The 25634-nt window shown below is 38.7% G+C and overlaps 1 protein-coding gene across 1 annotated transcript in view; it reads left to right on the forward strand.

The window, feature by feature from the left end:
- Positions 1–23746, forward strand: part of LOC126458303 (esterase E4-like) — a 45045-nt gene extending 21299 nt beyond the window's left edge. Inside the window, exons 5-10 of the mRNA XM_050095249.1 lie at positions 9785–9969; positions 13031–13205; positions 14055–14230; positions 18634–18781; positions 18974–19106; positions 23374–23746. Of these exons, the coding sequence (XP_049951206.1) occupies positions 9785–9969; positions 13031–13205; positions 14055–14230; positions 18634–18781; positions 18974–19106; positions 23374–23608 (1052 nt within the window). The 3' untranslated portion in view covers positions 23609–23746. The remainder of the gene's footprint in view (positions 1–9784; positions 9970–13030; positions 13206–14054; positions 14231–18633; positions 18782–18973; positions 19107–23373) is intronic.
- Positions 23747–25634: the final 1888 nt, after the last annotated feature.

The raw sequence follows: 25634 nt of genomic DNA on the forward strand, positions 1-25634 counted from the left end.
AAATGACAGACATGTAGGTAAGTGACTGCTGAACAGAAAATCAACTAACATTGCTCAACAGAGAAATGTCGACTGTGCCTGATGGGACATCTATATGATTACATGTAGATCATGCGAAAGAACTTCTTTCCCTTCTAGCAGCAGTTCCTCATAGGTCACTAGAGTAATAAAGCAAGCCAAGGGATTGCGATATAGTACAGATCAGTCCTGTTTTCAAGAATGTAAACAGTAGGCCTATGTCACTTAAATCAATTGTTTGCAGAAATGTGGAACATGATTTATGCTAGAGACCAAGAATCCCCTCTGTGCTAATTAATATCAATTCCACAAGCAGCACTCTTGTGAAATACATCTCACACTATTCATCAATGAGATGAAGATGGTACCCAAGTTGATACTGTATCCCGTAACTTGTAGAAGACTTTCATACTGTCCAACACTGCCACATCAAAAGAAAATATGAGCCATATCAGACTAGGTTTGTGGTTGGATTGACATCTTCATCACATCTAGAACACAGCACACTGATCATAATGGGTGAGACATTATCAGACATGAAACACCAGAAGATCCATGAGGCTGTTTACAGATGCTCTTGTATACAGAAAAATCCCAAAGGTACAAAACTACAGCAAAATACAGGAAGATCTGTAGATGACTGAAGCTAGTGCAAGGGGTTGGATGCTGAAAAAAAAAAAAGTTTGAACACATTAATGGCAATGAATCACTGGAAAGAGGAATAACTATAAAATATCTGGAATTTTGTGTCCAGAATAAACTTAAGTAGAATGACCACACAAAATGAAATGCGGGAAAGGTAGGTGTCACACTGAGATTCATTGAAAACATTGTAGGGTAATGTATTTCACCCGTAAAGGAGTTCACTTAACAAAATCCCACTTAAATGAATGGGTCCTTACAGGATAGGATTAATACAGCAGATAAAGAAGACCCAAAGGAAGGCACCATGTTCCGTCATGAATTTGTTTTGTATGTACAACAGCATCATAGAGACGCTGACTAAACTCCAGCAGCAGCTGCTGTAAGACAGGCAGTGGGCATCATGGAGAAGTTTTAGTGTTAAAATTATGAAAGCATAGCTTCCAAGAAGAGCCACACAACCTATTACTCCTGCCTAAATATTTATCTCACAAAATAATCGAGATGGAAAAATTGCATTCATTCAAGTTCACACAGAGGATAGCAAACTATCATTTTACATGCAACACTGTCTTTGATATAGTCATTTAGTTGAACACTTCAAAGGTGTTCCAGTAGAGTTCACTATGACACATCAGATAAAATGAGCTGTCAATGTGAGAGCCACATTATTATTATTTTAATGCAAAATAGCCTGTTGTCAAAGAGATATACGGCAAGTTTGTAGCTAGTAAGAACACAGAAATCAGTAGTTCGTTGTTGGTGATATATCTGAACAGGTGCAAGATCTCACATGATATAATGGAAAAGTCCTCTTGATTTGCTTTGATCTATTACCAAATTTCCCAATTTTATTGTACACTCCATTTCACAAAGATTCTACAGTATCAAGTGGCCTAAAAATTGTATCACTGTAGGATCATTATGAACATTTTAGAAAGTAATAAATACTTCATAAAAATATTTGATTACTTCTTCTGAAAGAAGCCTCTTTCAAGTAGTCGCACTAATTCATCTATTCATTTTCACACTAGCCTGTACATAACTCACCACGAGAAATATCTCTCAAGGATGTGTTGATACATCTTCTCAGAGAAATTTGCAAAAAATGATGATAAGGTCCTTTGATAAAATCCACATTTGCTGGTTGTAAAACAGCTTTTCCATGGTCTGTCCTGATTGCATTAATTTTTTAAAATCATCAGATTCAGTTCACCATGAAGCATCCTAAGATCTGACTACATCGGGGAGTTATCCATGCAATTATCAGCAAAATTTGCACGCTACATCAAAGCATAAAATAGTCATTATTTTAACCAGTGATGTAGCATGTACATTTTACTGATAGCTGGATGGTTTACTCTCATAACTAATACAGTCAGATATGAGAATGGCTAATGTTACACTGAAATTGGTTATTTTAAAAAATTAATGTGTTCAAACTATATAATAAAAATTCTGTTTCAGTAATCTGTTCCAGAACTTTTCAAAAGTAGACGCATTTGGCTCTAGGAACTCAAAATTATGCACAGAAGTGGTTTATTTCACATTTAAAAAGAGAACTAAAGTGAATGAGTAAGTGCGTTATGGTGGGATGACCTCTCATACAGAGCTAGCATTTGGCACTTCTCCTTGACTCTCGTGGTTGTCTGCGAGGACACTCCCCACCATACCTCTCTGTACTTCATGCTGTCTTCTAATGTGACTAAGATAGAGATGCATCACTGCCTCTGCATTTCTTGGTCATGTTCATACAGTTATGTTTCATTGTCAGTTTTTAACTGATCTACCTGTTCCTACAACATATGACAAAACATCCAATAGCTGCAGACTGCAGTCACATAAAGGATATTACGTAAGCTGCAGTGTGAAGAACGCACTGAAACTGCTGATATACTGGTAGCTAGTACAGGCATTCTCTTCAATCATTTTCTCAACATGGAACAAATTTTCTTACTAGCACTGGATAATAATGAATAGATTGATTCTCTTTGAAAGTATATTTAATGTATGGTTTCACTGAATCAATTAAAAGTTACTGAAAACTGAAAGAGGGGTGAAAAAAATCCTACCATTTTACAAAGCAATGGCCTAATTTGAAACTATAGGATGTTAGTATCCTCATTTAAACTACACTGCTGACACTATTTTGATATTAGGCAGTACATGAAACTAGAAATCCAACTTAGATTTCTAAAACTCAATCCATAATGGTTCAAATGGTTCAAATGGCTCTGAGCACTATGGGACTCAACTGCTGAGGTCATTAGTCCCCTAGAACTTAGAACTAGTTAAACCTAACTAACCTAAGGACATCACAAACATCCATGCCCGAGGCAGGATTCGAACCTGCGACCGTAGCGGTCGTGCGGTTCCAGACTGCAGCGCCTTTAACCGCACGGCCACTTCAATCCATAATGTAAGTTACAACAACATATTAAATCAGATATTGTCATTATATGCCATTCTTAAATGAACTGAAATTGATCAGAACTTAATTGTTGAAAAGTTTGTCAAATCCAATTCAGAACTCCTTGGGAAGTGATTACCAGGTACTGGTAACTAGCATTTCTAATCCAAGTGCAGGGCTCAGCAAGATCACCTTTAATTTAGGCTTCCTTGGAAAGAATCTTGGGAAGGAAGAACATGTAATAATAGGATAGTTTGAGCTGAAACCTTGATTTGATTTTTATTTGGTCCTGTTGATTACATATTGTACAGATGGTGTACTAGTAATATATGTCACATATATACTGCTTTACTCGGTTTCTAAGAACCAATGTTTGCATATAATATTACAGCCAGAATTTTACTGGCATAAATTTAATTGTAAGCTTAAGCATGTAGAATAAATAAAAGTACACATTTTTATTCTAATAACACAAATAATTTACATTTTATAATCAATATTTAATATGAAATTCAAAATTACATCTTTATGATGTAAGTAAAAATGTCACATTTTTTCTGTTAAGAGTGTCTTTTTATCAAGTTGTTTTCTTTGTTCTTACACTAATGGATGCCTGGTAACTCTAAGAATTCACTAATTTTATTACAAAAGTTTGATCTGTGAGGCATGTTCTTAGTTTCCTTTTGAATACCTGTATGTTATTAATTTCCTTTTTTATACTGATGGGGAGCTTATTGTATACGTTTATACCTGACTCAGTAACTCCACCATTGCATATTTTTGTGAGAGTTGCAGAGGTTTGGTGGAAATCTGTCACCTGCCTTGTGCCATGACTATGAATGTCACAGTGTTTCTGAAATAATTTCATGTTGCTGGCTACAGAAATCACCCGTGAGTATGTGTACTGATTGACCTGTAATAGCAAATATCATGAGTTATTTGAAAAGCCCCTGCAGGATGTTCTGTCAGAGACCCCATAAATGTAGCTTGCTGCTCATTTTTTTAACTTTGAAGATATTTTCAGCTCTTGCAGCATTTCCCAGAAGATTAAGCCATAGGAGAGTATAAAATGGAAATACGCAAAATCTGATAACAGCATATTTCACTGTCAACAAAGTGAGAAATGGTTCACAGTGCGAAGCAAGCTGAGTTAAGTTTCTTGACCAGCTGATCGATTTGCTCCTTCCATTTTAAAAGACTGTCTGTCTGATTGTGTAAGAATTTTGTATGCATGGTTTCATTAATTTTCTGATTGTTAAATCCATTTCAGAAACTTAAAGTGTTTTATTTGTTGCCTGGAACCATACAGACTAGTTTTTGAAAAATATAGGGTTAGGCTATTTGCTGCGACCATTTGTGTACTTGGTTATTGTCTGTCAGGGATGTATCCTGCACTGTGGAGTTGGGCACCTTGATCAGAATACTTGTTTCATCAGCTCTGTCATTAATTATAATTGGTAGATCATTAACATAGATCAAGAAAATCAGTGACCCAGGGATCAAACCCTGGGAGTCTGCATTTCCCCTGAGTTTATTGTTACACATGCCCCCATTAAGAACACTCTCTGTTTCCTTTTGTGTAAATAATATTCTAGCCAAGTTAAAGGCTAGTCTCTGATGCCATAATGTGGAAGCTTTTTAACACTGTGTTATAGTCTACAGAGACAAATGCCTTAGCATGTTCACCAAGGATCCCCATTGGATACCTTTTGAAATTTAGTTCACCTACAATTTCATCTGTCTGGCTAAATATTGCTCTCTCTGTGGAGAATCCCTTATGAAAGTTTAACTGTGCAGATGTCACTGAGCTATTTTGAATTACGTGGCAATAAATCCTATGATACACTTGTCTCTTAAATACACTCCTGGAAATTGAAATAAGAACACCGTGAATTCATTGTCCCAGGAAGGGGAAACTTTATTGACACATTCCTGGGGTCAGATACATCACATGATCACACTGACAGAACCACAGGCACATAGACACAGGCAACAGAGCATGCACAATGTCGGCACTAGTACAGTGTATATCCACCTTTCGCACCAATGCAGGCTGCTATTCTCCCATGGAGACGATCGTAGAGATGCTGGATGTAGTCCAGTGGAACAGCTTGCCATGCCATTTCCACCTGGCGCCTCAGTTGGACCAGCGTTCGTGCTGGACGTGCAGACCGCGTGAGACGACGCTTCATCCAGTCCCAAACATGCTCAATGGGGGACAGATCCGGAGATCTTGCTGGCCAGGGTAGTTGACTTACACCTTCTAGAGCACGTTGGGTGGCGCGGGATACATGCGGACGTGCATTGTCCTGATGGAACAGCAAGTTCCCTTGCCGGTCTAGGAATGGTAGAACGATGGGTTCGATGACGGTTTGGATGTACCGTGCACTATTCAGTGTCCCCTCGACGATCACCAGTGGTGTACGGCCAGTGTAGGAGATCGCTCCCCACACCAAGATGCCGGGTGTTGGCCCTGTGTGCCTCGGTCGTATGCAGTCCTGATTGTGGCGCTCACCTGCACGGCGCCAAACACGCATACGACCATCATTGGCACCAAGGCAGAAGCGACTCTCATCGCTGAAGACGACACGTCTCCATTCGTCCCTCCATTCACGCCTGTCGCGACACCACTGGAGGCGGGCTGCACGATGTTGGGGCGTGAGCGGAAGACGGCCTAACGGTGTGCGGGACCGTAGCCCAGCTTCATGGAGACGTTTGCGAATGGTCCTCGCCGATACCCCAGGAGCAACAGTGTCCCTAATTTGCTGGGAAGTGGCGGTGCGGTCTCCTACGGCACTGCGTAGGATCCTACGGTCTTGGCGTGCATCCGTGCGTCGCTGCAGTCCGGTCCCAGGTCGAGGGGCACGTGCACCTTCCGCCGACCACTGGCGACAACATCGATGTACTGTGGAGACCTCACGCCCCACGTGTTGAGCAATTCGGCGGTACGTCCACCCGGCCTCCCGCATGCCCACTATACGCCCTCGCTCAAAGTCCGTCAACTGCACATACGGTTCACGTCCACGCTGTCGCGGCATGCTACCAGTGTTAAAGACTGCGATGGAGCTCCGTATGCCACGGCAAACTGGCTGACACTGACGGCGGCGGTGCACAAATGCTGCGCAGCTAGCGCCATTCGACGGCCAACACCGCGGTTCCTGGTGTGTCCGCTGTGCCGTGCGTGTGATCATTGCTTGTACAGCCCTCTCGCAGCGTCCGGAGCAAGTATGGTGGGTCTGACACACCGGTGTCAATGTGTTCTTTTTTCCATTTCCAGGAGTGTATCTTTGAGAACACAAGCAATGAGAGATGAACTAATAGTTAGATATTACATTCCTCACTCCATTTTTGTGGACTGGCAGAGGTATCAACTGTTTTAGTCTATCTGGAAATACCCCAGTTTCTACTGACTGGCTACACAAATGGTACAATATGTGACAATGTGCCTATGATAGCATACTATTTTATTTTACTTAGCAAAACCAGTTAACTGCCTCTCAGTTTGGTTTTCATAAAGGGTTGTCCACACAGAAAGTGATACAAGACCCCACAAATGAAGTGCAAATAGAGCTAAGCAAGAAAAATTGTCCTGTTGGTATATTCTACTGCCTTGCCAAAGTATTTTATTTTGTGCATCACAAAAATCTGCCTAGCCAACTTAGTGTTAAGACATTAATGGCAATTGTCTTGCATGATTGGAATCTTCCCTCTATAACAGAAAGCTGAGGGTTTCATCAACAGACTCTATCTCAGGCATGAAAATAACCTGACAATGGGACATACTAACATGTGATGTACCACATGGATCGGTACTGGATCCACTCTTAAAAGGACACTTCAAAAACTGTAATGTTTATTAGTGACACAAGCATACTAACCAAGGGTTCAAACTCCCTTAGCAGATACAACTCCAATGATAGCTGAACAGGGCTAAAAGTGGTTCACAGCTAACAGTTTGTTACTCTCACAATGACTCATATTATGCACTTTGAAAATAGCATAAAGATCTTTTAGCACCAGAATAGACATTAATGGCCATACAATGAATGAAGTACAGTTTGTAAAATTCCTTGGGGTCTAAATAGGTAGTAATTTAAAATGGAGTCAACACATGGATAAACTAATGACATTCAGTTCAGTTTGTTATAGCATAAGAAGCACCTCTCAATATGTTGACCTAAAGACAAGAAAGTTAGCTTATTTTACATATATTCACTCCCCATTGTCTTACGGAATTATCTTCTGGGGCAGTGCACGTAAAGTAAACAGTTGTTAAATTCAGTTTAAACTGAACTTTGATATAAAAAGTCAGATAATATGAAGATCCAAATGCTGATGAAGCCATTATTTCATCACAGAGATATCTCTGTGACAAAGTGGTGGCCTCATCATCTTCGGACACCACCTGCTGGAGAACTGATATCCTTTGTACTCTCTACACATGGGGCTTCCTTCAAGAATTTTTAAAAGACAGAGTTTTCAAGGTACATGTGGGTTCTGCCTTCTCAGACACCTTTACCAACGAAAATGGTGTGCCTCAGGTTCCATCCTGAGTGTCGTCCTCTTTGCTGTCACCATTAACAGTGTTGTGGCCTGTCTCCCACCAGGCATCTCCGGCTCTCTTTTCGTTGACAATTTTGCCATCTATTGCAGTTCTCCACAGACTTGTCTCATTGAGCGGTGTCTTCAGCAATGCATCTTTACTCGTGAAGCAGTGACAATGGCTTTCATTTTTCCACTGACAAAACAGTTTGTATGAATTTCTGGCAGCACAATTGGTTTCTTCCATGTCTTTGAGTCTTGGGCCTGTTGCTCTTCTGTTTGTTGAAACTACAAAAATCCTGGGGCTCATGCTCAATAGGAAACTTTCATGATCCTCCCATGTGTCTTACCTGGCCACTGCTATACACGGTCCCTCAGTGTCCTGTGTGTCCTCAGCGATACTCTCTGGGGAGCAGATCGGACCAGCCTCCTCCGTTTGTACCGGTCCCTTGTTTATTTGAAAATAGATTATGGGTGTTCCATTTGTTCATCTGCATGTCCATCCATTTTATGCTGTCTCAATACAATCCATCATCATAGAATCTGTTTGGCCACTGGCACCTTTTATACTAGCCTGGTTGAGAGTCTGTATGCAGAAGCTGTCAAACTCCTGCTGTCATACTGCTGTGACTTTCTCTGCAACAGACACGCAAGCCGTCTGTCTGCCTCTTTTCTCGGTGACTCCTTTGATCGCCAGTATGGGGCACATCCCTTTTCTCTGTTACCTTCTGGAGTTTGCTTTCAGCTATTGCTTTGGCAGCTTAATTTCTTGCAATCTGCCATTTTCCCAGTGGGTGTGACCCCTTCATCACCTTGACTTTGTGTGGTGGCTCCTGTTCACCTTGAATTTCATTCGCTTCCTAAGGACACCACTTGTAACTTGCTCTGTCGCCATAAGTTTCTTGACCTTCACACAGAACTTTGTGGTAGTACCTTTGTGTACACTGATGGCTTTTGGACTGACCATCATGTCGGGTGTGCCTTCGTCATTGGCACCAATGATTTTCGGTATAAGCTTCTGGAACACTGCTCAGTATTTACAGAAGAGCTCTTCGTCCTGTATCAGACCAAGCAGTACATCTGGTGATGCAGGCTTTTCAATTGTGTCATCTGCTCAAACTCTCTCAGCACTTCGGGACCTGTGTGTGCTGTACACCGTCCATCCCTTAGTGCAACGGGTCCAGGAGAGCTTTCACTTGCTCAATCTTGATGGAGTCACTGTGATGTTTATGTGGGTCCCTGGTCATGTCGGTCGTACAGGGGACGAGGCCACTGACACTGCTGCCAATGTTGCAGTCCTTGTATCTCAGCCCACTAGTTCTTCCATTCCATCCAATGATCTGTGTGTTGCCATCTGTCGGCAGGTGGCGTCACTTTGGCATGACTAGTGGTCTTCCCTTCATGGGGACAAGCTCCAGGGAATTAAACCTCCTAACGGCTTGGCTGACCACCTCTCGGCCCTCCCGTCACCAGGAGATCATTTTAGCTAGGTTGCATTTTGGGCACTGCCTTTTTGGCCATCGCCATTCGTTCCCCACAACTTTGTGCTCATTGTCCTCGACCTTTGATGGTATATCATTTCCTGACAGAATGCCATTCTTTTAACCACTTGCGTTCTAATTTATGTTTGCCGTCAGAGCTATTGGCAGTTTTAGCGAATGACGCGCAGGCTGTCAACCACTTTTACTTTTTATCCTTTGTAGCAATATGGCGAAGGACATTTAATCTTTAGTTCAGGACCTCCATTGTCCTTATGGCTCATTTTATGGCGCTTTCTCCCAGAGAAAGTCCCTGTTTTTAGTTGTCTTTCCTTCTGTTGATTGGGCTTAATGTGTAATTGCTTTTAACTCCTTGTTCTCCTTCGTGTTATAAGGTTCCGACATGGGCGCGTATGACCTTAGCTGTTTTTGCACCTTAAAACAAAAGCTTCTGATACTTGGTAATGGATGCTTTTCATCTGAAACCAGTCATCAAAACATTGTAATTTGCAACTGAGACTAAATACAGTGAACTATATTCTGGCACTTGCTTTTCTCTGTGCCACCATGGCAAATATTACTATTAATTAGAAGGTGATCCTTTTCTACATAACGTCTCTGTTTTTTTTCAGTGCTACAACAATATTTAAAGTTGCTACATAATCCTCATTGAAAGTACAAATTGCTTTTTCAGGCTTGTTTCATAAAGGAATTGCAATGAGTGCAGCTGTTCAATCAATTGTTATAAAGGACCCATTGCAACAAGCCAAGAAGCAAGCAAGAATGCTAAACTGCCCTGACACATCATCAGAGCAGATTGTTAATTGTCTGAAAGGAAAGGATGCGATAGAGATTGCAGAAACACTACCACAGTTTTTTGTAAGTGTTATGTACTATTAAGAACATAATAAAATCAAACAAAAGATTTTACATTGTCACACATGCTAATAGACCAGAAAATTGTCGATACTGGGAAATGGCAGTGAGAAGCATCACACATCTCTCATATCTGGTTGTTTATTTTAAACATTTACTGTCAGCTATTTTTGTTATATACTTAACAAAGTCATGAACTAGTATGTTTCATTCATATCTACAAAATATTGTTTGTAGGCAAAAAGAGTGTAACTGGTTTAAATATTTTGATATACTGCAAGGTGAAATGACTGTTTTTTTATTAAGTGTACAGATAATGATGTGCTTGTATAGCTTAACATGCAGTGCACTATCTTGTGAAACAGGGAAGTGCACCAGGCCCAGATAGAAGCTGTACTGTGGATTAAGGACTGTTGGTCTGGTACACCAGCCTGCCTAAGTGTAGTTTCTCACACTTGCTTAGGTGAATTCTAGGCTGGTTCCCAATCTCCACCTCCAAAAATACCATAGACAAACAGCTAACATATGATAAAATACAGAACAATGTTTACATGAATCACAGACATGGTTTTCCTCCCATAGGTTAATTGAAGACTGTTGAGATGGGAAGGGCATCCAGGAAAGAAGTTAAAATAATAAAAATAAATCTGATAAGGCACCCCATATAACAAGATAAATATTAGGAAAGAGAGATTAATTTATTAATATAGTTTGAAACGGAACTGACAATTTTAAATCTTTCTGCTAATTTGTCCAGTTATCTTAATTGTGTATAATGCCAATGTTCGTCACTTCTATTTTAAGAATGTTTCCTATTGTACCTTATCTACATGGCCACATGAACCAAAGTTGAGTTATCGCCTCAGTCTTTTGCCTCTTCTATCATTTTTGGTTTTCATCCATGCTACTATGAGTTCCCATTCTGGCTATAGCTTTTCTGACTCCATCCTCCCATGTCAACTTTGACCCACTAAGGCATCTCCTTCCTTGTGGCTTCCCTTCTAGCACTTTTTTTTACCATCCCTTCTCAGTACATGTCCCATCCATTCAATCTATCTGTTTCTTGTTCCTACCGTCACATCTTGCTCACTGTACAATGCATAGGTTTCTGTGTTCTTTCTTCTGCTGAAATTGTATGCCCAAAAATTGGTTCAAAACTTTTCAAAACACTTTGTTTTTGAAGATGATAATTTTCCTCTCTATCTTCCCTGTCAGTATTCACATCTCGGCCACGTATGTTAAGACAGTTGCCTTGAAAATACTTAGTTTTGATGTCTTTTTTAGCATTTGATGGTGAATAGTTTATTCATTGCAAATATGCAATTCTTGTAGATCTTATATGGTTCATTATTTTCTTCTCTGCATTATTTACTCCAATTAACAGTATTTCCTAGGCATTCGAAGGATCCAGTCTTCATAAACAAAATTCTTCCCATCTCTACTATTTCCTCCTCTTATTTATCTGCCTTTTTTGTTATCATACATAACATTCCTCTTCAATAGACTTCAAACCCACTTTTTATGCCCCCTCAACTAACACTGTAGCAGTCTTTTATAGTCCATCATCCTCCTCTGATACAAGAATAGTACTTTTGACAAAAGCTAATAATTTCACTTCATCATCTACGCTGAAATCTCTGCAAATCAATGATGCCTTTTTTAGTGTCTTCTCCAGTATCAGGTTAAGTAGGCTAGGGAAGCTGCAGTCTATACTTCATACCCATATTCAATATAAAACATTCATATTCTCTGCCTTCATCTTTCACCTAACACTTAGTTTCCTCAATTCAAATTCTATAGTCTGATTAAAATAACTTGACAGTTGACTCTTCACGGGCTGACTCACCAATCAGAGCACTCATCACCACCCCCGAACCATTTGCTGTTGCCAAACTGCCTCAACAATTGGTCAGTTCACCCCCCCCCCCCCCCCCCCCCGCCCCCCACACACACACGAGATGCATGCGTTCATGCGTTTCATACATGGCACTAGAGCCTTCTGCACAAGACGGGATTCAGTGTTACATATATTATAATCACAGAGATTGGTACATTAGTAAAGTTTTGCACAACATTACGTGAAGCCAAATTTTTGAAGGTTGCAATTCATCGTTGCTACTGGAATAGGAGTCACAAATGAACAGCATTAAGCATGGGAGTGTTGTAGTGTAGTGGTAAGCACATGAACTTGTCGTGTGGAAAGTTGTGGCTTCGAAACTCATGAAGGACAGCGAACTTTTTTATTTCTAAATCTAATCAAAATACTGTAATTATTATTTTTGCAGTTAATTGATTTAGATGTATTTGTTTTTTTTTCCTAATACTTTGCCGCATTATTTTCACTAAAGTATTGACAATTTTATTTGCCCTTATTTTTCTTCCTATCGTTCTTTTTTCATTTGGAATTTGCCAGTAACACCTATAATCTACAACCAAGTCCCAAACAGGAATGTTCATTGGTTGGTTAAGTGGCAGTTTGTGTAGCCAATGTAAGGATAGTTTCAGGTAACTAATGGATGACAGCGAGAAATTACAGTTCGTTGTTTAGTGCTGAAACTGAATTTTTTCTGTCTTAAGTTTGCTCATAGAGGTTAGCTTTAATTGCCTTGAATAAAGTGATAGTTTTGCCACAGAATGTTGACCACAAATCATGAGGTTGTTGTCACAGTTCAGTCACTGGTCACTTAAAATCAGCAGTTGACAGAGCATCTTGCATTTCCATCATACCTGCCATGGCTGCTTCCAACTTTGCTCCACCTTACAAATTAACAGCATTTGTGAACTGCCCACTGTGTTTCTGTGTTGTGGATAACTGAGTGGTAGCTGGCAACACTGAATGGCAAGTGACAGATGACAACTATCAAATAATTTCAATCAGACTACAGTCGGTTTGCTCAGTTTCAAAGATATTCCTGGTTCTTCTATCCTGTTTCATATACTCAGAAAAGTGATGGCTTTTTTTAAGGAATGTCTCACAAATAATTACAATGTGCATTGCTTAAAAACAGTGTAAACCTAAGACAATGCAGTGTAGTTAACTCCTTGTTTTTTATTACTTTTATAGGAATGGGGTTGGGATCCTATGGTTGTATTTGGTGTCATTGTTGAAAAAGATTTTGGAGATGGGGCTGACAGATTCATAACTGTAGATCCCACTGAACAACTACTCTCTGGAGATTTTGCTCAAGTTCCATTGATAACAGGAACCACCAAAGACGAATTCTCCTGGATAGCTTTGGGTAAGTAATCTGCACTAAGGATGACCTGATATTTAAAAAAAAATAATAATATTACTGAATAAACATAGAGATCACATAGAAAAATTTAAGGAAATTACATCTCACACAAATGCTTACTAGCAATCATTCTTCCCACACACAGTAAGTAAATGGAACGAGAAGTAATGTTAATTCAGAATATAACAAAAAGTAAATTCTGACACACAATTCACAGTAATTCATAGAGTATAGATGTAAATTTAGGTGACATGGGCAAAAGTAAGGACAATGTTGCATCTTGAGTGTCAACAAAGACTGCTTGGAGCTGGGAGACAGAATGCAAGAAAGAGTTTTGTTCATCAGACTACTACTTAAATTTCATCTCATGCAACACTCCATATAATATAGCAAAATTGGTAGTTGTAGTTTGATTTCATGGATGGCTGTTTGTCTTCACATGGAAAGTGTGGGGTATATCAGATACTGCAATGACACATCGTAGTTGAGTGTTGTTATGTGGAATCTTTTTATCCACTTCGCAATTGGGAACTGAGCTCCATTTCACTGTGTATTCCAAGATGGTATTCACCATTTCAGTAGAAATCCTCATGCAAGATGTCAGGTCAGGTGTTTAGTTAAAGGAGGCTACAGTGGTACTAAAACCGATGTACTGTCCAGCGATTATGAGTCTGTACAGTATGGTGTTCAAAATTTGCAATTAACAGTTTACTGTTTCAGAACCATTCTTTTGGGGCATTCATTTTTGTTTTTTTAATTTTCAACTTGTGTTTAAGAAAAATATGGCAGTTAATGCAGACTTAATGTTTGCTAATATGTTTTACTTTGAACTACAATTATTTAATATTTCAGAGATTCTCTACAATGGTCTGGCAGAAAATATGACAGAAAATTATGAGACAGTATTCCCAATTTCATTTATTTATGAGCGAGATACACCACACTCGCTAGAAGTCAGCAGAGAGCTGAGGAAGTTTTATCTTCAAGACAAACCAATAACAAATGACTCTGCAACTGGGCTTGGACAAGTAAGTAAGAAACTAGCTACATACACTGGGGGAGGCCTACAAGGATTGGGACATTCAGCTGGAGAGGACCTTCTCCGTGCAGTTGACAACAACCCTAATGTCACCATAAGACAATTAGCTCCAACGAGTAATGCTAGCCAGATGATTGACATGGGAACCTGCTGTATGTATACCACGTACAACACAACTTATATAAAAATCGCACAAGGGTTTTGTGATGTCCAGTTTACAACTGTTTCCCCAACTCAACATTCTGATAAGAAACTTACACTGCAAACATTTTTATTATTTTCTTCATTTACAGGAATGAATGACGAAACAACAATAAAACTTGAGCAACAGTATTTATGTATATAAAATGTGTATAGAAAAAGTAGACTTCAGGATATAATTCTGACACACAAAAAAAAATAATAATAAAGAGGTTAATGTCAACTAATGTCCAGAGAAGTATGACTATGCAGATTTTCACCAACACAGTACCACTATCATCAACACTCACACTTTTTGGAGTGTGCTTTGCATTGTTCATTTTGCAGAGTTGTCCGTGAGTGAGGGTATGCCATAAAGCTTGGGTACAGTAGTAAGCGGTTGATATTAGGCATAAGTAGAGGTTATATTCATGTATGGAGTGGTAATTTACAGGATGAATAGGAATATCTTTATCAAGCAGATGCTGTTTTTGAGGAATTACTTTCTTTGTGCATATACGTCAGTGGCAGTTTGAATGCTGTTTCATTTGGAGAAAGACAAGAAATAATGTAATGTTCCCAAAAAAGAAACATATAATGATATATTGAGCCAGTATAAGAAAACTTTTTTTATATATTTAAAGTTAGTTGTAATATTGAACTTAAAACACAGAACAGGTAGTACTGTAAATTCTTTAAGACCTCTCTGCAAACTCCAAGAGATTGCCCAAAAAAATATGAAAGACAAAACAGTTAAACAGCTGTGACCAAATTAAACTGTACTTCCTAAGATATGAATTCATTGATTGCAGTCTTACAGTGTTATGAAGCATCTCGAAAAGCTATAAAGTATGCAGTTTGCCAAAGAGGTTATTCTGCTTTGGGATTAGAAAGAGATTTTCTTAGAGAAGATGGCCTTTGCTGATGAATCAGCCTTTCATGTTTGTGGAATGGTCTTCACATGTGTCTGAATCTGAGACTCAGCAAATATAAGTGCTGTACAGAATTTGTACCTTCATAATAGGAAATAGAGTGGCTTCCACAATAAACTGTCACACAGAATTGAAACTAATCCCAGAAGAAGAGATTAGTAAATAACCTCTTTTTTAAATGAATTATTCTGCTTCAGTTCTTGAGCAGAATATAAAAATATTTAGAAAACTTTAAATAGTATGATGTATGAGAATGATGGCAATACCGATCTGTTGAAGCTAGCCTGTGAATAATTGTACAAAATTAAAATAAAAAGGAAATTACTCATAATATTAACGCTATTTATGACAGAAGAGGAGTGACTGTTTGCCAGATACTGAAACAGACTGCATTGGAATTTTAGGGTTGTTCAGTCATGGATTCCACAGCAAAACTAATTGTATAGATTTCAAAATTTCTCAACTATCTTCTTTTGAATTATTTGCATGCAGTGTTCCACAGCTTCTACTTTTTTGAGGATGACATGACATGATTAATCATCAAGCAAATGAAACATGTAAGGTGACATGAATACAGGGTTTACAACAGTATGTTTTTTTTCCCTCCACAGAACCTTCCTCAAAAACATTAGTTACAACAACAACAATTTATTTGCACAATCTTGCAGATAATGCAACTAATAAGTTTACATACACACAGCGTGTAACAAAAAGGTATAGCCAAACTATCAGGACACATTCCTCACACATAGAAGAATAAAATGTGTTATATGGACATGGGCCCAGAAACACTTTATTTCCATATTAGAGCTCATTTTCTACTTCTCTTCATAATCAAATAATCACGTGGAACACACAGAAACAGAATGTGCCCTCATTACATGACACATTTTCTTACACGAAATGTTTAAAATACCATCTTGGTACAGTTAGTTAGAATATACAGTACGCTGTAATTCTTAGGTTCACCACCATGTTGTTCTTCCAATTTAACAAAGGTAATCCTCACTTGCGACTTACTTCATTGCTTCTGTTGGCATGTGACTAATTTCACTGTTCTAGCAGCATCAAGCATGCAGCATGAACTTTTTAGTGTTCGTCATGACTTGGTTTCCGGTACAGTGCAATGGAAGTGTATTCTAATGCAGGACTGGCAGCTTCCCATTTTCTGAGCGGATTATCAGATGGTAATAACTGTATTTAATAAAATGGGACACCTACAGTCATCCTTATGATGTTATTTATTATATGGCTAACAGTTTCAGTGCTTCTGTATACCATCTTCAGGCCTTAACTGATGCTGAGGGGGTTAACTCCAATCGTACACATGATTCATCAGTGGCCAACATCTATAAACTGGTTTTCACAGACTATCTATAACAATGATGCTGTGTCTCCACATCAACTACTAACTGACTGGCTAATATCCATGGTGCTCAATGTTTGTATCACAATATATTTCCAGAATGATGGTGCTCCAACAGGAGGACATTTGAAGCAACTGATTGTTGTGTTAGGGATGCTTAAGCATACTATTTGCAACTGGGGGAGGCCTACAAGGATTGGGACATTCAGCTGGAGAGGACCTTCTCCGTGCAGTTGACAACAACATAAGACAATTAGCTCCAACGAGTAATGCTAGCCAGATGATTGACATGGGAACCTGCTGTATGTATACCACGTACAATGTGTGCAGGCACTATCAGCAGTTGTTTTTGTTCCATGGCTACACTTTAGTGAATGTTAATTCAACAATGGATCAACCCTCAGCTTATTACAAATGTGCTAATCATGGATGAGGCTTCACTTCATCTTGATCTGAATGCAAATTCTCACAATCAGCATGTGTGGGCTATCAAGAATCCTTGTGAAATTGTGCAACTACGTTATCAACAACTTTTGGGCTGGCATTGTTGGTGACAGTTAGAGCCTCAGCCCAGGCTCAACAGAGAAACTTATCCATGCTGTGGAAAATGAACTCAAACATGGAAATAAAGCTTTTCTGGACCCACATCCAAGTAACACATTTTCTTCCTCTATGTGTGAGGAATGTTTCCTGAAAGCTTGAACATACCTTTCTGCTACACCCTGTAAATAAGTTAACAAAAGATAATCTTCTGATCTAAACTATTCTTTACAATAAAGAATATGTCCTTGCAGCAGATTTTTGGTGATTAATAAAAGTGTTTTTTAAGTCCTTCATCAGTATATATCAAAACAGGAGGAAAAATATGCATTGAGGACTATAGAAGCTAGACGCAATTGTAAAGCAGACGAAGCACTTCATGAAAAGAGATACATGATGAAGGAAAAGAGACTGTGATAAAAATGAACCAATAATCAAATACGATTTTTGAATATCAGTAACTAACTACCAGAAACTGATAAAACATAATTGAAAAATAAGAAAAAAACAATAAAGTCTTATAACATTCAGAGCTGGGATGCTGATTGAAGAAATGTGAGATAAACTGAACAAGAACAGACCATTGATGGGGGTGGGGTGGGGTGGGGGGTGGGGGGGGGGGGGAAGATAGGTCAACAGTAAATGAGGAAACAGTCACCATACTTTTAATGAAATTAAAACTGCAAAATGGGAGATAGATTTTAATTGATAGATAACTCAGAATAGTAACAGAAAATGGGAGGGTGCTGTAAAAGAGGATAGAGAACAACAGAGAGCCATTTTGAGTTGTTGAACTGCTTTCCTGATTTCAAACTCTGGTGTTGAGTGGCTGGATCTGAACTACTCATTTGTGAGTCAGGTACCAATGTTCCTGCTGTTATCCTCCCCTGTATGCTCTCTATAAATGTGAAAAAAAATCATGAGGAAAATAAAAATATTTATGAACTTCGATTCAAACAGATGATAATACCGAGGATCAAACTTAAATTGAGAATGTTCTAACATAATATGACATTTATGATACAGAAAATTAGGCAGGTTTGGAGAGACAGGTATACAACTGCACTGGAACAGCTGTAATTGTATCTGATGAAGTTTTCATTAAATTCTTCTAAAATGCAACAAGATACAAAACACAGTTTTAAATTTTGTCCATTATTTCAGGTAGACTTTATCAGTGATCTGATTTAGTAGCTAAACAATCACATATTATGTTTTATTGTAATGTAGTTCTACTCCCAGATGAAACTTTTTCAGTGTGACTCCAATCTTGTCAGCTTGTAGTCAAATAAACTGTACTTTGTTTATACTTCTTTAGTTGTGATAGAATTATAATTCTTGTGGTCTATTCTTATTTCTGCTTCACTTTTACAGGCATACTCTGACTCACTTGTCATATTCCCAGTCGATCGCGCTGCCAAGATAGTTGCTCAGAAGAGTTCAGCACCTGTGTATTATTACCACTTCATGTATGCAGGGAGATACAGCTGGGTGTATACACCAGGAACAGAAACACCATATGGTAAACACCTCCCTTCAATGATATATAGGTAGCGATAATGAATATCTACGACAAATTTCTGTCAATAGACAATTTTCGGTTTTGTTAGAAGTAAAATACATATAACAGCTTTGACAACAATATTATAGAACATTCTTCATATTCTATTTACAATCAATTTCCTGTTAATGATTTCCTTTCTTCCTCTGACAGGTGTTTCACATCATGATGATCTCATTTATTTGTTCTACATCTCAGCAATGTTCCCAGAATTTGTTAAAACTGATCCTGAATACACAACAGTTAAAAGAATGACAAAAATGTGGGCAAACTTCATCAAACATGGGTGAGTTGCTCAATTCATAGATGCAGAAGCTGATATTTTGTACATAGTTCATCTGAATAAAATGTGCAGTTTTATAATTAGCTGGTTTATATGATGGAAAGTATGTATTATGACTTCTTATAACTTGGAACAAATATATATATATGTTGTTGTCGTCGTGGTCTTCAGTTCACAGACTGGTTTGATGCAGGATGTGTCCTACCAACCGATCCCTTCTTCTAGTCAAGTTGTGCCACAAATTCCTCTTCTTCCCAATTCTATGTAGTACCTCCTCATTAGTTATGTGATCTACCCATCTAATCTTTAGCATTCTTCTGTAGCACCACATTTTGAAAGCTTCTTTTCTCCTCTTGTCTAAACTATTTATTGTTCGGGTTTCACTTCCATACATGGCTACACGCCATACAAATACTTTCAGAAAAGACTTCCTGACACTTTCTATACTTGATGTTAACAGATTTCTCTTCTTCATAAATGCTTTCCTTGCCATTGCCAGTCAACATTTTTTATCCTCTCTACTTCGACCATCATCAGTTATTTTGCTCCCCAAATAGCAAACCTCATCTACTACTTTAAGTGTCTCATTTCCTAATCTAATACCCTCAGCAACACTTGATTTAATTTGACTACATTCCATTATCCTCATTTTGCTTTTGTTGATGTTCATCTTATATCCTCATTTCAAGACATGTCCATTCTATTCAACTGCTCTTCCAGGTCCTTTGCTATCTCTGCCAGCCTCAACGGCAAACCTCGAAGGTTTTATTTCTTCTCCATGGATTTTAATTCCTACTCAAAATTTTTATTTTGTTTCCTTTACTACTTGCTCAATATACTGATTAAATAGCAGTGGGGATAGACTACAACCCTGTCTCACTCCCTTCCCAACCATTGCTTTCCTTTCATGGTCCCAGACTCTTATAACTGCTGTCTGGTATCTGCACAAATTGTAAATAGTGTTTCGCTCCCTGTATTTGATCCCTGCCACCTTCAGAATTTGAAAGAGAGTATTCCAGTCAACATTGTCAAAAGCTTTCTCTAAGTCTACAAATGCTAGAAAATGTAGGTTTGCCTTTCCTTCATCTATGTTCTAAGATTTGTTGTAGGGTCAGTATTGCCTCACGTATTCCAACATTCCTACGGAATTCAAACTGATCCTTCCTGAGGTCGGCTTCTACCAGTTTTTCCATTCATCTGTAAATAATTCGTGTTAGTATTTGCAGCCGTGGCTTATTAAACTGATAGTTTGGTAATTTTAACACGTGTATATATGTTACAAAGTCAGTATTCTTGATACCTTTGAAGTGCTTCTACAAGTTTAACTTTCACTTACAGAATAATTTATTGGTTTATTCTTTTTCTATGGACAAAGAGTAACAATTTTCAGCTGTTTTTATTAGGATGTTATATATTTTTTTGACATCCTGTCTATGTTTCTGATAAATTTATTGTCACTTTTAATTACTTCAAAAGCTACTTTCAACGATTTAAAAGCATATCTGCAATGTTTTTAGGTCATTCTGGTGTAGGCACAAACAGTATAGCTGTTGATTAATCATGTCCTAGAGGTGTCAGGTAATTGCCTTGTCATGTGAAGGTGCATGTTAAGAAAACAATGGTATATTTCAACATGATAACACTGCCCTCTTAAATGGAAAACTTTTATTGAAATTGGAATCTAATGAGCTGCTCACTACAATGTTATCTAGTATAAAGTTAAAAGATTAGTACAGTTTGTATGGAAAAATAACATGACATGTCACACTGGGTTTCCAGAAAAGAAAGACATTCCGTATGAACAGACTGAAGCAGAGAAATCAAATGACAGGAAACCAAGGCATCAATAGTGAAGGAAGGAAGGAAGGAAGGAAGGAAAGGCCTGAAACTGAGATGAGATGTTAAAAGAACATGGTTAGTTGTGAGATTAGTTATGTGAAAAATGGTATTTGACTGCCAGAAGCACATATTACTCTCTTTCTCTCTTTTTTCAGTTGATGTATCTTCTTTCTTTACGGTCCAGCAAATAAATGAGAAAATCCAAGTTACATCATAGTTCAGATTGTATGACAACATGTTGCACTTTAAGCCTCCAGCAGGTGCACCTATGTACAAAGTGCGCCAACTATAAACAACATTGTCTTGTACTGTTCCATTGCGAGACCACATCTATTCCATCAGTATTGCTTCAGCTAACACAGTGATAAGCTGTTTTATGTCCCAGGGGGCATCAGTAATATACGCTGAAGCACCAAAGAAACTGGTACAGACATGCGTGTTCAAAGGCAGAATACGGCGCTTTGTTCATTAGTGCCTATATAAGACAACAAGTGTCTGGAGCAGTTATTAGATTGGTTACTGCTGCTACAATGGGAAGTTATAAAGGTTTAAGTGAGTTTGAATGTGGTGTTATAGTCGCCGCACGTGTGATGGGGCACAGCATCTCTGAGGCAGCGAAAAAGTGGGGATTTTCCCATACGACCATTTCATAAGCATACCGCGAATGTAAGGAATCTGGTAAAACATAAAATCTTTGACATCAGTGTGGCTGGAAAAAAGATCCTGCAAGAACGGGACCAACGACGACTGAAATGGATCATGACGGAAGTGAAACCCTTCTGCAAATTGCTGCAGATTGCAATGCTGAGCAGCCCACATGTCCAGAATTGCTACAGAGTGGCTCCAGGAACACTATCCTTCAGAGCTTAAACACTTTCACTGCCACCAAACTCCCTAGATATGAACATTATTGAGCATATCAGGGATGCCTTACAACATGCTGTTTAGAAGAGATCTCCACACCTTTGTGTTCTTACGGATTTATGGACAGCCCTGCAGGATTCATGGTGTCAATTCCCTCCAGCACTACTTCAGACATTAGTCGAGTCCATACCACGTCATGTTGCAGCACTTCTGTGTGCTAGCAGGGGCCCTGCACGATATTCAACAGGTGTACCAGTTTCTTTGGCCTCTTAGTGTAAAACAGCGAGCTAGGTGAGAAAAAAATGTACAATTCATACAAGAAAATGACCCAGATTACAAGGTAGCAGCACAGTCTCACAATGAAGCAGTTCTCAATGAGATAATTAGTAAAAGAATAAGCATTTAGATGGGATCTGATGCAGTTGTGCTGTTTTATGCTTCAAGAGGGTCGTTATTGTGGGGTAACACTTGTAAGCGGCAACAGAGTGATATAACGAAAGTTTATTTTGTTATTTACTTATACAGTGCTTTAGCTCATATAATGTAATTTCATTTTATTGCTGTTTTATTAAACTGTGATTTTTCACATACATGTTCACCTTGGTAATATAAAGACAGCTATTCTTTACATTTGTATAAAGTACACTGTGCGCCTGCTCATGTTACGAAAAATGGTGCGTCCACTCGAGAGTTAATAGAGTAGCTAAAACTGAGCAAAACCCCAGGACCAAGTGAAGTCTTTATTAGGATCTCTGCAGTTTCTTCAGGAGTATTGGCTGTCCATTGACCAAAGAACTCTTTACAGTATTTAGAAGAGCACAGGTGTCACAGCATTTTGAAGACTACACATGTCACAGCAATGTACAAAACAAGATGGAAAAGCTGATCCATGGTACTACCATTTTACATCATTCACACTCCACTCCTACTGAGCAAGGTGGCAAAGCAGTAAGGCATGGCATGTACATGGGAGGACAATATTTCCAGCCACCATCTGGCCATCCAGATTTAGGTTTCCTGTGATTTCCCTAAATTGCTTAAAGCAAATGCTGGGATGATTCCTCTGAAAGGGCATAGTCAATTTATTTCCCCATCCTTCCAAAATCTGAGCTTGTGCTTCGTCTCTTAATGATATGTTAGACATTAAACAATAATCTTCTTCCCTCTCACATTCAACTCCCACTGAGATGGTGAAAATGAAATTAGGGGAATAGCAGCTTACACAGAGATAATTGTTCACATGTATGGACTGTGGCTGTAACTGTAACAGGAAGAAACTTTAATGAATAGTGCCATGAAAAGTATTTGGTGCCACACACTATATAGCATATTCTAGAGCATAGTATACTCTAAATTGTAGATGTAGATGTACATTGGCAGTTGGTATGAAGAAGGAAATGACATATGGCCACTGTTCGATATGCTAATTAGTTTACATTTATGCAACATTTTTATTGACTGTTAAAATAACTTTTTAAAAACATAGTGTAACATTTTTTGTTCCTTGTAGTATTGATAGTATAATGTAACTACAATTATAGAAAACTTCTTGTGTTTATTGTTATAGGAATCCCACATCAGAGAAAACTGACCTTGTTAATGTCGATTGGAAAACACTCGATCTTTCAAATCCAGCATACCTGGAGATTGGCTCGGACCTGACGATGAAGCAGGGCTTGTACTACCAGGAACGCATGCAACTTTGGGACCGGCTGTTCCCTCTGCCCACCAGCACATCTGGAGCCAGGAGGAAGTCCAAACGTGTCCAGAAACATCAAAGCCAACGCAGACACAGTCTTTAATTTAGACATGTTATTACTGCAGTAATGAAGGACATTGCAACTGTATTAAAACAGAATTCACACTCTTTGTATGACTTAATCTAGCACTGCACCACTGTACAAGTTGATACAAGAATTAAATATATTAGATTATTTTTATTACTTTTTATTCATTTATATACAGTGTTTCTGCAAAGACGACTGGCAATATTCGAGGAAGTGCTTACTTGCTACTGAACATACGAGTACAGAGGGTGTATTTTCTACAGACACTATCAGAATGTGCAGAGAGAAAATTAGCCTAAAATATCAACTTAAAATGACAAACTGGCTGTTTTCTTTCTTTTTTCATGACAAAAATGTCTTGTAACTACAATGTTAACACATGCAGAAACTAGAACTATAACCACTTTGTCATACTCAACATTCTGATGGGTCAGGCTTTGCCTCAAAGTGGAAAAATAAGGATGTATGTGGCCAAAACATGTGTTTTGGAGTTTATTGTCGTTTCTACAAGGTGCAGTCAAACGGAAAGGTAATTTCCATGTACAGGCATTATTACTGGCTGTTGAGGCACTTATCCCACCTTGGCACAAGATTATGGATATCCTAGAAGAAGAACTTCTGAGGTTGAGCACGGATCCACTCTGTCACAGCTTGCTGCAGTTCTTTATCCGATCCACGGTGGTCCCACCTGAGATGTTTCTTGAGTGGGCCAAAATCATGGAAATCACAGGGACTCAAGTCAGGACTTTATGCGTGGTGGTCTAGCACTTCCCAATTACATAATGCGAAAAGATCCTATTTATGTTTGGCAACAAAGAAGATGTGAATTGTAATGCGAGAAGATAACGCACTTTGAGAGGTTCCCTGGCATTTATTCTTGATTGATAATTGCAGCTGACGAAGAATATCACAGTATTTGTTGGCATTTATTGTTTGTCCTTTGCGGAGGAACTCCACATCAGAGGCCCCTGCTCATCGAAGAACATAGTCAACATGACCTTAGCTGCTGAAGTTATTAAACAGATTTTCTTTGGTTTAGGTGAATCTGCTTGCTTTCACTGCACACTCTCACATTTGGATTCTGGCTGAAACAGTGGCTATACGGATACATCTCCGGCAATGACCTTGGAAAGAAATCATTATTCTCCTCCTGATATTGCACCAAATGGTTCAGTGACATTACCATTCTGTTGTGTTGCTGTTCCTCGGAAAAACATTTGGGGACCCACTGAGCACAAACCTTCCGTTAACCAAGTGTATTGCGCACAATGATGTGCATACTGTGATGGGACACATTTACTTGAGCACTAATGGTGTCCAATGCAACCCATCTACCAGTTTGAACGCAACTGTCAATAGCAGCAACTATCTCATCACGAATACGATTTGTCACCTGCCTGGGTCGTGCATTACCCATCAGTGTCTTTCCTGACACACACACACACACACACAAAATGCCAACATCACTTATGCACTGTTTTGCCTGAAACACACTTTGCACCAAAGACACCTGCATTTTTCTGTGTATGTCCATTGGATGCACACCTTCCACACAAAGAAAGTATACCACACTCTGCTGTTCTTCCTTGGTAACTTTCATCATTGGCACCTCCATTGGACATGGCATCACATCTTATCTGAGGGAGAGAAAGGAACAGTGACAAGTAACCAAACTCTGCTAATGTGTCACACTGTGCCTGTGCACAACAAATGTAACACTTATTATGGCCTACACATAGGTGGATAAAAACAGCATACAGGACTAACACTTTCTCAACACACTGTCCATAGGTCTGCAATTGTACCTTTTCATTTGACTGAAACCTATGTGTGCAAAAGATTTAACACTGGAAGACACTGATATACAATATAAGCAAGCAACCATCATTGATAACCACTTGAAATAATTAGGTTCTCAGTTTACTTTATACTGCCAATTTCTCAAGCAAATAAGATCATGAAACTAGGACAGTTTTTCCAAATTTAATTATTGTCAACAAAAAGAGTTAAAAATGAGGTAAATATGATTTCTGCTGAAAAT

The sequence above is a fragment of the Schistocerca serialis genome, chromosome 2 (genome assembly GCF_023864345.2).
Source record: "Schistocerca serialis cubense isolate TAMUIC-IGC-003099 chromosome 2, iqSchSeri2.2, whole genome shotgun sequence".
NCBI lineage: Eukaryota > Metazoa > Arthropoda > Insecta > Orthoptera > Acrididae > Schistocerca > Schistocerca serialis.